The sequence below is a fragment of the Mandrillus leucophaeus genome, unplaced genomic scaffold, assembly GCF_000951045.1.
Source record: "Mandrillus leucophaeus isolate KB7577 unplaced genomic scaffold, Mleu.le_1.0 Scaffold688, whole genome shotgun sequence".
In the NCBI taxonomy this organism is placed as follows: domain Eukaryota; kingdom Metazoa; phylum Chordata; class Mammalia; order Primates; family Cercopithecidae; genus Mandrillus; species Mandrillus leucophaeus.
In genome coordinates, this window is record NW_012107452.1 from 1300449 (window position 1) to 1317055 (window position 16607).

The 16607-nt window shown below is 35.5% G+C and overlaps 1 protein-coding gene across 5 annotated transcripts in view; it reads right to left on the reverse strand.

Moving 5' to 3' along the window:
• RAPGEF6 (Rap guanine nucleotide exchange factor (GEF) 6) overlaps positions 1-16607 on the reverse strand; it is a 219391-nt gene that overhangs the window by 124411 nt on the left and 78373 nt on the right. For all 5 annotated transcript variants that reach the window (XM_012002443.1, XM_012002445.1, XM_012002442.1 and 2 more), the window contains exons 5-6: positions 16124-16193; positions 2009-2152 (exon numbers count right to left, since the gene is read on the reverse strand). In XM_012002443.1, coding sequence (XP_011857833.1) covers positions 2009-2152; positions 16124-16193 — 214 coding nt within the window. The remainder of the gene's footprint in view (positions 1-2008; positions 2153-16123; positions 16194-16607) is intronic.

Genomic DNA, 16607 nt, shown 5'->3' on the forward strand with positions numbered 1-16607 from the left:
CTAAAGAATAATTACGATAAACAACAGTAACATCTTTAAATTTTTTTTACCCTTCAACACTCTAGCAAGAAAAAGTAGATGATGGTTTACACATTAAGGGAAAAAACAAACAGACTCAAATTTCCACTGTTGTCTAAAAGAAGAAATGATTCCTCCTGATCTTTTTCTCTCTGAATTGCTGATAATAGAACAAAAGATATAAAGAACCCTATAAAGGCCATTAAACCAATTCTCTTCTTGCTGCTCTCATAAACATGATTAAGATTTTTGCTACATAGCATCCTTACCTAGACCAACTGCCTACATTGTAGGACACTGGCCAGACTCACAGGTGTTACATAATTGGTAGCATTAATTAAAAGTAAATGAAACCTTCAATACCATATTTTCTAAGTTAACTGAAATATATCCTTTTTAGGAAAAAATGACTCCGTTAATTCAAGAAACAGCACATGTACATAACATGACCAAAAAGCTTCTCTAACCCGGTCTCATAGTTAATAGATCAGTTTTGTCTAAAATGAATCAATTTCTCCTTTTCATGATTTGTCAAACTCTTGACAGTACTTAGTAAGATCACCATCTAACACTAGGTATACATGCAAAAATGCCACTACACTTAGCGTTATCAAACAAATGGAATCCATTAGGAGTATGTCTATTGCTCTTTCTGATCCCAGGAAATCAGTGTATCTAGAAGACGACAATTCTCAGTACAGAGGAGGGCTAAAAGCAAATGACTCACAAGCATGGCCCACAGTTAATAAAGAAAATATGAAATCTGTCTAGGATTCATGACAGCACACCAAAAAAATGTGAGAAAAGAAGATACTGAAGTTGAGACTAGAATGAGCAAGCAATCAAAACACACACAATGTATGCACTCTAGCTCATACAAGGAAAACCAAATATTACAATTAAAGATTCATTTATTAATTCTACCTCTTGACATTTTTTCTACAGAAATTAAAATGTGGGCATACATTGCACTTAGCACCTTAATTTTTTAAAAATAAGGAAAAGGCTGGGGACTGTGGCTCATGGCTGTAATCCCAGCAATTTGGGAGGCCGAGGCAGGCAAATCACGAGGTCAGGAGATCGAGACCATCCTGACTAACACGGTGAAACCCTGTGTGACTAATATCAGAGCTGTCTTAATGCTAACACTTATTCCAGTACAAACAGCTCTCGAAACAATCTTTCTTATTCCTAACACCTAACATGGAATGAGTAAATATCTATTTATAACAACTGAAAGAACTAAACACATCCTTGGGAATTTCACTATAATCAATCATCCTTTTTATTATTATTTTTAACACATGTAAACAAGAGGAAATGCTCTGTACTAATTGTTTTAATATTCTAGAAATCGTACTTTGGAAATTGGTAACTATGAAACCTCTCCCCTCAAAAATACACATGATTTTTTCAGATTACCCTTATTTCTTGATTTAACTACTTTTCAGTCTAAAAAGAAGCTATTCACAACTACAAAATTAAAGACTTGAAGATACAGTTTACTTTTTTTTTTTTTTGCAATGGAGTTTTGCTCTTGTTGCACAGGCTGATTGGCTCACTACAACCTCTGCCTCCTGCCTCCTGAGTAGCTGCGACTACAGGCATGCACCACCACACCCAGCTAAATTTTGTATTTTTAGTAGAGATGGGGGTTTCACCATATTGGCCAGGCCAGTCTTGAACTCCTGACCTTGTGATCCGCCCGCCTAGGCCTCCCAAAGTGCTGGGATTACAGGCATGACCCACCGCACCTGGCCTAAGAACTTTTTTCATTATTTAAACAACAACAAAAAAGCAAAAACAGAACTCCGACTGGTAAGAGTATTCCTAACCAATTCTACCAAACAGAAGTATTTAAAAAGATTATATATTTACCAGCCCCAAACTTTTACATACAGAACCCAGCGTGTTATTACCAAAGATACATGTAAAGATACTATATATGAAAATTAAGGAAGATTCATGAAGTGTTCCTAAATATACTCACAGAAAGATAGCTGTTAACCTCCACATCATCAGTAATGGTTTGGCGCTCTCCTTTATAGTTAATTTTCCGAAATCTTCTTCGGGATTGTCTGGCAGGAATTTCTCTTTGTAGAATACCATCTTCATTATCTTTGGCATTCTCTACCTGAAACACATGTTCATATTCCTGATTAAATATCCAATTTTTCCATATTATTGACAGTCTATGGAGTCTTAACAGGCTCATAAGGAAGCTTCATTTACTTCTTATAAAAAACTGCCTCAAGAAAACCGTCTGTATAGCACAACGCTCATGAGTTAAAGATTAAAGGTGATGTTATTATAAAGATCTGGAGACCACAGTTTCCGTCCAGGAAACAGTCTCTCTTGTGCACATAAACAGTCTCACATAAATATACATCCTCTAAGCAAAGTCACTTACCAGAAATGAAGGCTGTTAACTACACCTACATATTCAATAATTACAACTTCAGAGTTCCTCTAATTACAAAATGCCTGATTATAAACATATTTTACTTAGCAAACAATCCTGGTTATGGTTTTAGTTAACTGTTAAAAAGTAAAACAAGGAAACTTTATGCAATATTCTTTAATTTTCAACTTAATGCATGACAATAGCCACAAGTAAGGCTGGCATCTTCTAAGTAAGAATAATAAAATGGAAAATTAACATTTGTTAGGAGTTTAAAATAGGCCAGCGTGCATACACATTTAAGTACTTAGTTCACACAACAGCCCTGTAAGCAGATATTACTATCTCTACTTTGTAGACAAAGAAAAACCCAAAGATATTAGTGACATTCCAGTCTCACAACAGTGATACTTATTAAAGGTGAGTTGGCAACCTGGGCAACAGAGCAAGACCGCATTTCTGCAGGGGTAGAAAAGATAAGCCAGACATGGTGGTGTGCACCTGTAGTACCAGCTACTTAGGAGGCTGAGGTGGGAGGATTGATTGAGCCCAGGAGTTCAAAGCCGCTGTTAGCTATGACTGCACAACTGCACTCCAGCCTGGGCAACAGGACAAAAACCCTGTCTCAAAAAATTTAAAAAAAAATTTTTTTTTAAAGCGAGGAGGAATATAGACCTATCTATCTCAACAGCTTATGCCATTGATACAAGACTGCACTGCCTGTCCAATCACAGACTATACCATAATTTTTTAAATTAACTATTTTTATAAAGGTATATTGATATGCACCAAAAATCTACCTGTATAACTAAGCTCACATCTAATAAATAACAAGTGGTGGTTTTAGTTTTTCCCTATAACTGCTCTTTTTGCTGATGTCAGAGTTCTCGATATTACCAAAAATTTCCTAGGCACCCACCCAAACACAGTGGTGTCCCCTTATCTGAGGGGGATACATTCCAAGATCTCCACTAGATACCTGAAACTGCAGACAGTACCAAATCCTACCTATGCCACGTATTTTTCTGTATTTACAGAACTATGATAAAGTTTAATTTATAAATTAGGCACAGAAGAGATTAATAATAAAATATAATTATAATAATATACTGTAATAAAAGTTATGTGGGGGGGCAGGCGCAGTGGCGAGTGCCAGTAGTCCCTGCTACCAGGGAAGCTAGGGCGAAAGGATCACTTGGGCGCAGGAGTTAACATCCAGCCTGGGCAACACAGTAAGACTCTGCCTCTTAAAAAAAAAAAAAAGTTATGTGAATATGGTCTCTCTTTTTTTTTTTTTTAACTTTTATTTTAAGTTCAGTAGTACAAGCACAGGTTTATTACGCAGGTACACTTGTGTCACGGGTTTGTTATACAGATTATTTCAGCACTCAGGTATTAAGCCTAGTGTCTATTAGTTATTTTTCCTGATCCTCTCCCTCCTCCCACCCTCCACCAAAAGGCCCCAGTGTGTGTTGTTCCCCTCTATGCGTCCATGTGTTCTCATCATTTAGCTCCTCTCTCTTTCAACAGTACCACAGTCCTGAAAATGTGGAAAGTGAAACTGCAGATATGGGGGTGTGGGAGACTACTGTATCATATCAACATTCTCAGCACCCCTGCTTGTCTTCCAAATCTTTGGTTCAATTCTCTCTCAGATCGTCAATTCTCTATAAATCCCTCCCATAATGCTCTTTCATTCCCATTACCACCTCTCCTTAATTCAAGTCTTAATCACCTCAGTCCCAAACCACAGCAAGAGGTGATCCTGCTGCTTTAGGCATGTTCTTCTCCAATTCTATCCTGCATGGTCAGACAAATCACCTAGATAATCACCATTTCTCAGGTTTCCTGTTCAAAATGCCACAAGGGACTTCTAATGTTGACACCAAGTAAATTTTAAACTCTTACATTTGATATTCAAAGTCATTATAAACTCCATTCCCAAAATGCTTTTATCACCTTATCTTACACGTACAATCCTGGAAAAGCTGCTCCCTTATTTGCTTTCCCACAAAAATTCTAATTAGATACACAAAATTTTCTAATGATTTCTAAGAGCTGATATCTAATCTGTTCTGTTCAGGTGTGAATTCAAGAATAAGTAGCAACCAACTCAATGTGACTATTCCTGTGCCCCTATATATAAATAACTTATACTATGCCAAGTAACTTATTTCTTCAATTTGGGTTATCATACCCATTCTGTCTTCACATGCTATCATTTAGACACTACCTATCTCAACAGCCATCTCTTCCATAATCACAAAAGATATACCACTCCTCAGACTTCGATTGGCTTATTGTGTATATACACCTAGACTTTTCAAAAATGGGACATGTTCTCTACTGCCTTCAGACCTTTACATATGCAGCTGTCACTTCTGGCTAAAAGCCCATTCTGTCTTTGCCAACATATTTGCCTCCTACCTACATCTTATGACCTAGTTCAACCAATCCCTCCTCTACTCCAGAAAGGTATTACTCCTTCTATAGCACTAAGCATACCAACCTCACTAATAAGATAACAAGTTCTCTAAGGCAGGAACTATATTATGTAATATTACATTCATCTTTGTTCACCTAATATTCAAGACATTTGCCAAAATGGGTGTTTAACTAAATTTTCCCTTTTGCCTCAAATACATAGGTCCTTGGAATTATGTATAAGGTCCTCAAAAGGTATACACAAGGCCATATACCAGAAACTGTAGCTTATCTCATTTAAGGCTCACAATAACCCTATTACATAGTTACTTTTCCTATTGTATAGGTGGTACAGAGTATCATAAAGTTAATTCACAGGTTGGGAAGGGTGGCTCACGCCTGTAATCCCAGCACTTTGGAAGGCCGCGGCAGGTGAATCATGAGGTCAGGAGTTTAAGACCAGCCCGGCCAAGATGGTGAAACTCCATCTCTACTAAAAACTACAAAAATTAGCCAGGCACGGTGGCAGGCGCTATAATCTCAGCTGCTCGGGAGGCTGAGGCAGGAGAACTGCTTGAACCCGGGCGGCAGAGGTTGCAGTGAGCAGAGATCATGTCACTGCACTCAAGCCTGGGTGACAGAGTGAGACTCTGTCTCAAAAAAAAAAAAAAAAAGTAAATTCACACAAGTAGGTGAATCAGGACTCAAAACCCAAGTGTGACTAAAAAGTCCAACTTCATATTGCTCTATCCCAAAATATAAAACAGACTATCTACTTTAGGCAAAAGTCCAACATTACATGATTCTTAGGTCTTTTAATATCTACCACTTATTGAGCAATGCAGAGATTTAAACAATAAAGGCTTTACAGAGTAAAAATGAAAGTAAAATAAATTTAGGAAAAGGCTTTCTACGTTTCAAAATCTTGGGAAAAGTATCAAATGCAAAGAAAAATCTAATCATGACTTTTATTCCAGGAATATAAAGAATTAAATGCCCTTAACAAAGTTCCCACTGAATATAACTGAATTGTGGTATTCAAAACATTAAAGCCTGCATTAAAAACAATGTTAAGATTTTTAAAAAATAAAACCACAAACACAACTGAAATGGCACAAAAGGTGCAGAATCCAAAGGCCAAGAATGATGTGAAAGCAAAAATACTTTAACTTGGGAAACCAATAAAGTCCTTGATCTACCAGACAGCTTCTGTTAAACTCTAAAGATTTTTCACTCTGATGTTTGTAGGGAGTGAGAGAGACAAGAGATGAAACAAGAGACTATCAAAGTCGAGGAATCTAATAGAAACCTACTCATAAAGCTCATCCCAAACAGCTACACCCTCATTACAAGGGTAAGCAAGGTATAAGCAGAAGGGGACAGGAAGAAAACTTGCCTGGCACTGGGAAAAGGGGAAGAGGGAAGCAACTAAACAAAAAGTGCCTTCCCCTGAGAATTCAAAACCACAAGCCATCCCTCATGCAGATCTGTAGTTTGAATTCATAATACCTCAAGCGTGCAAGTAAACTGAAAGACATTCAGCACTATTAATATACAATAGCAGAAACAACAAATGCAAAACTTCCTTACAAAAATGCAGGGTTTTTTTTTCTTTTTTTGAAATGGAGTTTTGCTCCTGTCACCCAGACTGGTGTGCAATGGTGCAGTCTTGGCCCACTGCAACCTCCACCTCCCAGGTTCAAGTGATTCTCCTGCCCCAGGCTCCCAAGTAGATGGGATTACAGGCATGCACCACCATGCCCAGCTAAATTTTGTATTTTTAGTAGAGATGGCGTTTCACCATGTTGGCCAGGCTGATCTCAAACTCCTGACCTCAGGTGATCCACCCACCTCAGCCTCTCAAAGTGCTGGGATTACAGGTGTGAGCCACCGTACCAGGTCAACAAAAATGCAACTTTAACATAAACCTCAAAGTATTACCGTGCCTAAAGTTCCAAGACATGTGAACTCATAGACAAACATAAAAAAATCCCAGCTACATCAAAATCATGTGAGTAAGCAAGACATAATTAAAAATAATAAACCCCCCAAAAAGCAGAATGACACTTGCAAACACTCCAATATACCGAAAGTATTAGAGAACAGAAAGCCAAAATTTAAAAACTTTCAAACAAAAGAAAACTTGAAAATGAGCCAGAGATGATAAACAGCAACCAAGCAGGTGAGGCTTGACCAGGACAAAAAGCCCTAAGTGCCCTCCTCCCCACTGCCAGGCTAGCAAGCAGTGAGGAACAACCAATAGCAATCTACATTTGCAGGAGAGATGAGAACATGAAGGGACCCTGCTGAAGCACAAGAGCACAGAGAAGGCCTAAAACTGAGTGGAGCAGGAACACTGACTGAGAAAAATCTTCCAGCAAACTCAAGGACAAAGTAACAATAAACAAATTTGAAACCACTGGTGCACTGAAGGCAACTATAACAGCAAGAGAATCCAAACCTAGCTCAACTCCAGCAGAAATGCGTTCATCTCTAGGCTTAAAAGCCATAGCCCTATACCCAATGCCTAACATTAAATCCAAAATTATAACTCACATAAAAAAGGAAAGGTAAAACAACACAAAACAAAAAACAAAACAAACAAACAAACAAAAAACACTGCCAAGAGACAAAGCAATCAACAGAGCAGTCTACAAAAATCAGAGTGGATCCAGATGCTGGAACTACCAGACAGAATTTCAATCAACTATGATTAAATACGTTATAGGTTCACTGGAAAAGGTACAGACAACACACACAGATGGAGAATTTTAGCAGATAAAAGAAAAATATAAAAGTAAAATGAAAATGTTAGAAACAAAAGATACAGTAATAGAGATGAAGAATGTCTCTGACATGCTCATTGGCAGACTCAACACAATTGAGTTAAGATCAATGAAATTAAACATAGGACAATAAAATTACCAAAGAGAGAGAGGAAAAGAGTTAAACAAGAAAAATGAAGGAATTGAATGGCATACTAAGATGCAACTAAAAAGGGAGTTAGTATAGTAAACTGGGAGGATAAATCCAGAAGATTTACTCAACATACAGCACAAAGTCATCATGAAGAGGTGAAAAATAAGAAAGCTAAGAATATACAATACAGGTGAAAGGTTGAAAAAAAAAGTTCAAGAAAGTGACAGAACAAGACAATATTTAAGGAAAAAAAGAATTTTTGATGCCCAAAGCAGTCCAAAAAATCCAAAACAGGATAATGAAAAACCACGATACCAAATTACAAAGAAAACACAAACAGAAGACTTTTAATGCAGCCAGAGAGAAAAAAGAGATCAGGAAGGCAATTAGATTAACGTCTGACTCCTCAAAAAACAATGAATGTAAAAAAATAGAATGTATTAATTGTGTTAATAAAAAATAATTCTCCTCCTAAAATTGTATTAATGGCAAAACAATCCTCCAAGAATGAAGAAAAATAAAGTTATTTTCAGAGAAAAAAGAAAACAATACCTGAGATACTTAACAACAAAAGATCTTCAGGAAAGAATTTTTAATGGGTGTACTTTAAACATAACACAAGTGTTACCATTAGGACGGTCTCATATACAAGAAAGAATTAAAAGCAAAAAATATTAAATACGTGGTTATATAGGAATAAATAATGACTGCATAAAACAGTAAGGCAAAATTTACAGAATACACAAAGCTAAAATACTGGACAATAGGAATTACATTTGGATACTAGCATTAAACTCTTATCAGTTTAGCTACTTGTCAGCCTCAGCTGTTTTTAAGTAGGATTTTTTTTTTCTTGTTTTTACACATAATCTCACTCTTGTTGCCCAGGCTGGAGTGCAGTGGCACAATCTTGGCTCACTGCAACCTCCACGTCCCAGCCTCAGCCTTCCGAGTAGCTAGGATTACAGGTGCCCACCACACCTGGCTAAGTTTTGTATTTTCAGTAGAAATGGGGTTTCACCATGTTGGCCAGGCTGGTCTCGCACTCTTGATCTCAGGTGATCCACTAGCCTTGGACTCCCAAAGTTTTGGACTCCCAAATCTTTGGACTCCCAAAGATTACAGGAGGGAGCCATTGTGCCTGGTCTAAGTAGGAATTTTAAAATAGTCAGAATTAGCACTAAAAGAAGAGACCATTTCTCCAAGAGTATGGTGGGGAGGAGAGGAAGGAAAAAAGAACTTAAAATAAAGGAGGGCAAAAAAAAAAGGGGGGGGGGGAAACAAGAACAAATACAAAGCACATAATGTGGTGGAAGTAAATTCAGACCTATCAGCAATGACAATGAATACAAATAGAAGAGTCTTTCCAGGTAAAAAAGAATCTCATGTCAAGGCCCCAAGTATTAAGATTCACAGAATCCTGATACTTCTGAGAGAAGCCCAATAATTTTAAATATTTCTCTGCTTTCTGGTGAAGGAAATCCCAATCTAATACATTTCTTGGTGTCCACACCCGCTATAAATCATTAACTTAACAAAGGTTTGTTATCCTTTCAGTGGGGAAATGGCACCTACTTACTATCATCATAATCTGAGCTCTATAACCATTAGGAATGGTTTAACTGCTTGGATATCGCTGCTTCTAAGCTTTTGCAATGAACAACCCTAGGAAACACATTTTTCTTCTTAAGGTGAAAAAATTTGGTGAATACTTTTAAGAGAAAAAAATAGTCATGTGTCGATGCTGACATTTCCTACTGACGTTTTAGACTGGAGTTTTTCTTATCTTTAATTTTACACAACTCTTATGCTAAAATAAAAATCTTGATTACTAATGACATTTATTTATGCATCTATTAGTTATATTAACTATAATTAAAATTATAAATTTCAATTATTTCCAATTAAATGTATCATAATATATAGAATTTTTCATAATTTATACATAAATATTACCCATACATATATAATTGCTTTAAATTAACAAAATCAACATTACCACTAACATCCTGGTTCCATCATCCTGGATACTAATTTGAATACTAATATTTATATATGTATAGATTTATGTATATGTGTTATGTTAAATTAATTATAATTAGTTACATATAATGGGCATCTATACACACACATACACAGCCATGTGTCACTTAAACGATAAGGATACATTCTGAGGAATTAGTTGTTAGGCAATTTTGTCATTGTGTGAACATCATAGAGTGCACTTACACATAGACAGTACAGCCTACTACTTATCTAGGCTATATAGTATGGCCTATTGCTCCCAAGCTACCAACCTGTAAAGCATGTTACTATACTGAACACGGTAGGCAATTATAACACAATGTTAAGTATCTGTGTATCGAAACACAGAAAAGATACAGTAAAAACACAGTATTATAATTTTATGGAACCATTGTCATACATGTGATTGGTCATAACCAAAACATTGCTCTGCAGTGCATGACTGTACAGAAAACTGTAAAAAGACCACTAGTAGGCTGGGCTCAGTGGCTCACGCCTGTAATCCCAGCACTTTAGGAGGCTGAGGTGGGTGGATCACCTGAGGTCAGGAGTTTGAGGCTAGTCTGACCAACATGGTCAAACCCCATTTCTACTAAGAATATAAAAATTAGCTGGGAGTGGTGGCGTGTGCTTGTAATCTCAGCTACTCGGGAGGCTGAGGTAGGAGAATCACTTGAACCCAGGAGGTGGAGGTTGCAGTGAGCTGAGATCACGCCACTGCACTGCACTCAGGCACTCAGGCACTGCACTCAGCTCAGCCTGGGCGACAGATCGAGATTCCGTCTCAAAAATAATAATAATATTAAAAAAAAGACCACTAGTAACACCAACAATGAGACAACTGGCTCTTTCTGTGCTAGGGGACATACTACATTAGGAATGTACAGGTAAAATACTGTCTCTTAAAGTCACCAGAAATAATAATTATTCATGGAACTATACCAAAATTTTACATATATTAAAATCATGTATTTTGTTTTTTGGGGGAAAGAGTAAATATTTTCTCCTTTTGAATTGTTTTTAGTATATAAAAATATTTACATGGCTCCCCTAAAATTGCTCTTCTTTCTCAGGTTTCTTCTAGTCCTCCTTGCTTTTTTATTCTTTTAAATGGCACAAAATGCAAAACACAAAATAAACACTATACCTGATGGTATATTTCACTGGGATTTCATTATATTCATAGGGTAAACTAACAAAAAGTAATATCCTTATTCTGGTAACTCCATACCTAAGAACATGGCATCTCTTTTTTTGCTCAAGTTTAATTTTTTTATTTCAGGGGTATTTAAATACATTGTTTCTGCACATTTGTTAAGTTTAATCTTAAGTGTTTTGTTTGTTGGTTTTATAGATGGAGTCTATGTTGCCCAGGCTGGAGTGCAGTGGCTATTCACAGACAGGAATAATGGGGACTACAGACGTGTGTCACGACACCCAGCTTAAGTATTTTTCATACAGTTTTTGTAAATGTATTCTTCTTCCCTTATGTGACATATGTTACAGATCAATTCCTTTATCCCTATTTAAAAAATATCCTGGGATTATGATGGGAATTGCACTAAATTTTAGACAAATTTTGAGATAATTTATATCTTAAAAATATTGTCTCAACTGATTTAAAGAAGATCTAAAAACAACTTTTTATGGTTTTCTGTGTAAAGGTCTCCTACAACTTTTTTTTAGATTTAATCTGATGTATATAGATGGTTTTGATGTTCATAAATGGTATGTCTATAAAATTCAATTTTCTACTTGCTTGTAAGGAGAAATACAGTTGATTTTTATGTATGAACAAGTATCCAACGACCTTGCTGAAATGACATAAATTTCAAAAGTTCACACTTAGGTTATTTGGGGTTTTCTACATATAAATTATGTCATCTGTAAATCACAGTTTTATATTTTTTTCCAATCTCTTTCTTTCCCTGCCTAAATGCATCGCCTAGCCAATAGTTTTGGTATGGTGAGCTTTCTTCATATAATCCCAAATGTTGGGAGAAAGTTTTCAATGTTTATTATAGGGTTTCTGCAGGTAACAATTACGTTATAAAAGTTTTATTCTCTTCCTAGCTTGCTAAAAGCTTTTAAAATCATGAATGGGTTTTGATTATCAAGAGCTTTTTCTGCATCTACAGAAATTATTACCCGATTTTTTTTCTCTAATTATATCAATGTAGTGAATCCCATATATTTTCAAATGCTAAATCAACTTGTGATTCTGGAACTAAATTCAATGTAGTCATGTTGTTTTATCCTTTGTATGTACACTGAGATTCAACTACCTAAAATATTTAGATTTTTACATTTATTTTTATTTAAAAATACTAACCTATAATACTGCTTTTGTATAATGCCCTTGTTAGGCTGTTATAAAAATTATAATAGGCTCATAAAATAAGGCAAAGAAGTTAATATTTTTTTTTTTCCTGTTAGATGCTCAGTATTATTTCTTCTTTAAATGTTTGGAAAAATTTACCAGTGAAGTCACATGGGTCTGAATTTCTAAATGAAAATGTTTATAATTACAGATTCACTTTCTCTGCAGATCTTCTATTCGTGTGTGTATGTGCTACTTTGGTGATTTTTTTTTAAAGGAATTTGACTAAAACGTCAAACTTACTAGCTTTAAGCTTTCCATACCATCTCCCTTATTAGCATTTTAAAAATGTTTGCTTGATCATAGTAGTGAATCCTTTTTCATTCCTGATACTGATCGTATGGCATGTTTTATTTTTGATTATCTCTGACAGGGGTTTATCAATTTCCTTAGTCTTTTCTGAGACTCAACCTTGTCCTTTGTCAATCCTCATTATCCTAAGTTTGCTTTTATGCCATTGGTACTTATTTTTATATTGATCTTTATTATTTCTTGGCTTGTGATTTCTGTTCATATACTGCTCTTTTAATTTCCTGACATGAACACTTTACTGTTAGCCTTTGCTCTTATACTACTAGGGCTTAAATTTCACAACAAGAAAGGCTTACACTGAATTCTACACATTTTAATAGGTCATATTTACTCATTTAAAATATTTTCTAATTTTCTAAGTAATTCTTCTTTTACAAGCAATTTAGAGCATACGCCTGAATTTCAGAATTTGTATTTTTTTCTAGCTGTGTTTTTATAATTGGTTTTTAAATTAATTTCATGGTGGTCAGAAACTATAAAATTTCAAACACTGAAATTTTGAGACTTGCTTCATGTCTCAGTATATGGTCAAATTTAAAAAACATTCCAAGCACACTTGAAAAGTAGGCACACTCTGTTGTTGATAGGTGTAGTGTTCCCTGTATGTCTCCTTAGGTAAAATGTGTACATGATGAGGTTCAAATCCTCAATATCCTTAACTGATTTGTGGTGGTGGTTTTGTCAGTTACTTTGGAGGTATATTAAAATCTCTCAGTCAGGCACAGTGGCTCATGCCTGTAATCCCAGCACTTTGGGAGGCCGAGGCAAGAGGATTACCTCAGGTCAGGAGTTCAAAACCAGCCTGGCCAACATGGCGAAACACTATCTCTACTAAAAATACAAAAATTAGCTGGGTGTGGTGGGACAACCTGTAATCCCAGTTACTTGGGAGGCTGAGGCAGGAGAATCACTTAAGCCTGGGAGGCAGAGGTTGCAGTGAGCTGAGATTGTGCCACTGCATTACAGCTTAGATGATAGAGCAAAATTCCATCACAAAAAAAACCTAAAAATAAAAATCTCCCACTGTGATTGTGAGTTTCTCTAGTTCTGATTTTACTAAGGACAATTTTTGTTTTATATATTTTGAAGGCATGTAAAGCTTCAGGATTGTGTAACCTTGATACAATTAACCTTTTATCACTATACAGTACCATTCTTACATTAAATAATGCTTCTTGTCTAAAAGTATACTTTGGGCCAGGCATAGTGGCTCACACCTATAAGTCCAACACTTGGGGAGGCTGAGGTGGGAGGATTGCTTGAGGTCAAGAGTTCGAGATCAGCCTGTGAAACATAGCAAGGCTGTCTCTACAACAACAACAACAACAACAAAAAAAAATAATTAGCTGGTATGGTGGGATGCATCTGTAGTCCCAGCTACTTGAGAGGCTGAGGAGAGAGGCTCACTTGAGCCCAGGAGTTCAAGGCTGCAGTGAGCTACTGCACTACTGCACTCCACTCTGGGCAAGGTTCTGTTTCTTTAAAAAAAAAAAAAAAAAAAAGAAGAAGTAGTTAAAACAAGGAGATTACTTTATAATGTGTCAGATTAAGATGACTAACTTATCAGGCGATCAAGAATGTGTTCAGTAACAGACATTTCCAATCACCAGTGGAGTTATTCAAATCTCTGTACAAACAGACAAAACCATTTGACCAGTCATTTTTAACAATTCTGAAAAATTTCACCTATTTTGGATTGTTTTCTCCTATAACTCATAAAGCATTTAAAATTATACCAATCAATAAATTAAATTTTTGAAATTTAAAAACTACCAGCCATAAATATATGTACTTGATGTGACTTTTTATTTTATATACTTGTTTTTCTGAAATAGTGAAGAATAAATTGGAGATATAATGCTTCTTGAACCCAAAATATGTCAACATGTATTTGCTAACAATAAGGACTTTGTCTTACAGAACCACAATATGGTTATCAAACTCAGGGAATTTGATATTATCCAATCTGCAGTCCATATTTTGAATGTATCGATTGCACCAACAATGTCATTTATAGCTATGCCTATGATTTCTCCTTTTCTTCCTCCTCGTATGAAAATATTACATAAAGTACGTAAAATAAGCACTAAAACAGGATTATAACACTGAAGTAAAAGCAGTATTTCTTTTGCATACAGTATGAGAAATACAAAATACAACTAAAAAGTGACAAAAATCAATACTGCCTGGGCAGTTTCCTTGCCATGTTCCTCAATACATACATTTAAAAGAAAGAATTCTGAGGCTCTAATAGGAATCCCATATATTCAGTGCTTAAAGAAAACAAATTTGAAACAATACATACTCCATCCTTGAACAAACTTGAATTCAAGAAAGATTTACTGAATACTTACTATGCAGGCAGCACTCTGCAATACTCTGGGAGATACAATAAGACATAATCTTTGCCCTGTAAGAGCTTAAAATCCAGTTGCTCACATAAAATTAGGGATAGTGAGTTCATGGTTATACAGACGATCCAGTTTAGGAAAGAGAAAACAAAATATTTGAAGATATCTGACTATAGCACCACGAAATGGAAAAGTAGTTTAGTTTTGAGCCCTTACACTAAAATGCTTCATTAAGAATTCAATTTCTCTTCTCGACAGTTCAAATCTAATCAGATGACATGGTCATCTACATGAGATCCTAGCAGGACAATGAGTCCACTGAGTATATGCTATTTTCTAGTAAGGTCATCTTAGAACAAGGTAAAAGCAAGCTGTGTTCTTGATTCTTCTAATACTTAAAAAAAAAAAAAAAAACAAAAAAAAAACCAACCAAACAAAAACCATATTCTAAAGTTAGATCAACTACTTAGCTCTTTTAAGAAAAAATAAAGAATTATTCCTGAAATACACCCTTAAATAAAAACTTATCTCAAATAATTAAAAAGTGAAAATACTAAGACCATTTCTTACTTGGATCTAATCATATGTCTTTTTACTTTTCTCTGCTTCATTCTCTCTAGTCTTGGGCACAGACTACAGAATTCAAAGTTTATTGAAAAAGTGAAATTGAATGGGAAAGAAGAAATCACTTGAGGCTGGCTGCGGTGGCTCACGCCTGTAATCTCAGCACTTTGGGAGGCCGAGGCAGGTGGATCACCTGAGGTCAGGAGTTCGAGACCAGCCTGGCCAACGTGGTGAAACCCCCATCTCTACTAAAAAATACAAAACCTAGCTGGGCATGGTGCCAGGTGCCTGTAATCCCAGCTACTCAGGAGGCTAAGGTAGGAAAATTGCTTACATCCGGGAGGTGGAGGTTGCAGTGAGCCAAGATTGCACCACTGCACTCCAGCCTGGGCACCAAGATAAAACTCTGTCTCAAAAAAAAAAAAAAAAAAAAAGTCACTTGAAAACTCATGGCCCCCTTTTAAAAATTTTTAGTTTTCTGGTAGAAGGGGTAAAAAACACCAAATCTGCAAATTATATATAAGTGTATTATGTTTCACACTCTCTTGAGGATCAAAAAAAGTCTGAATAGACAGAAACAGATAAACTTGGTAGATGGTTCTGACGCTACTTGATAAAATCTCTAAAAGGTCACAGTAATAAAACCTCCTTAAGCATTTAAAGCCTACTACATTTAAAGTTAAAACTGAAGCATATCAAAAACAATTCAGCATTCTTTAAAGTTCTTACCACAATCATTTCTGAAGGCTCTAATACAAGACAATCACATCCTCTTTTTCCTCCAAACTGCTTACCAAAACTATAAAAACAGAAAAACAATTTCTTTAGCAAAGGTTATTAATAAAATATATCAATATAGGAAAAAAAAGCAACAAAAAAAGCCCTGAGATGTTAGCCAAGAAATTCTGATCCTGTCACTTATATTAAGATTTTCTAAAAAAGAAAGAAAAAAAAAGAAAACTTTCTCAATTTCCCAGACATAACAGATCTCAATATAATACTAAATGAAAATTCTTTTTAAACGTCTGCCTTTAACTAGTCCCTAAAATTAGTTATAAAAGATACCGATCTAATCTTAAATTTTTAACATCTGTCAATATATGTTGAACAAAGGAAAAAAATACACTTAATAAAAATCTAATAAAAGTGATAACCTGATTAGGCAATGTTTTATAAAAGTAAATTATTATTATCTTTTGGGAGCAGTATTAAG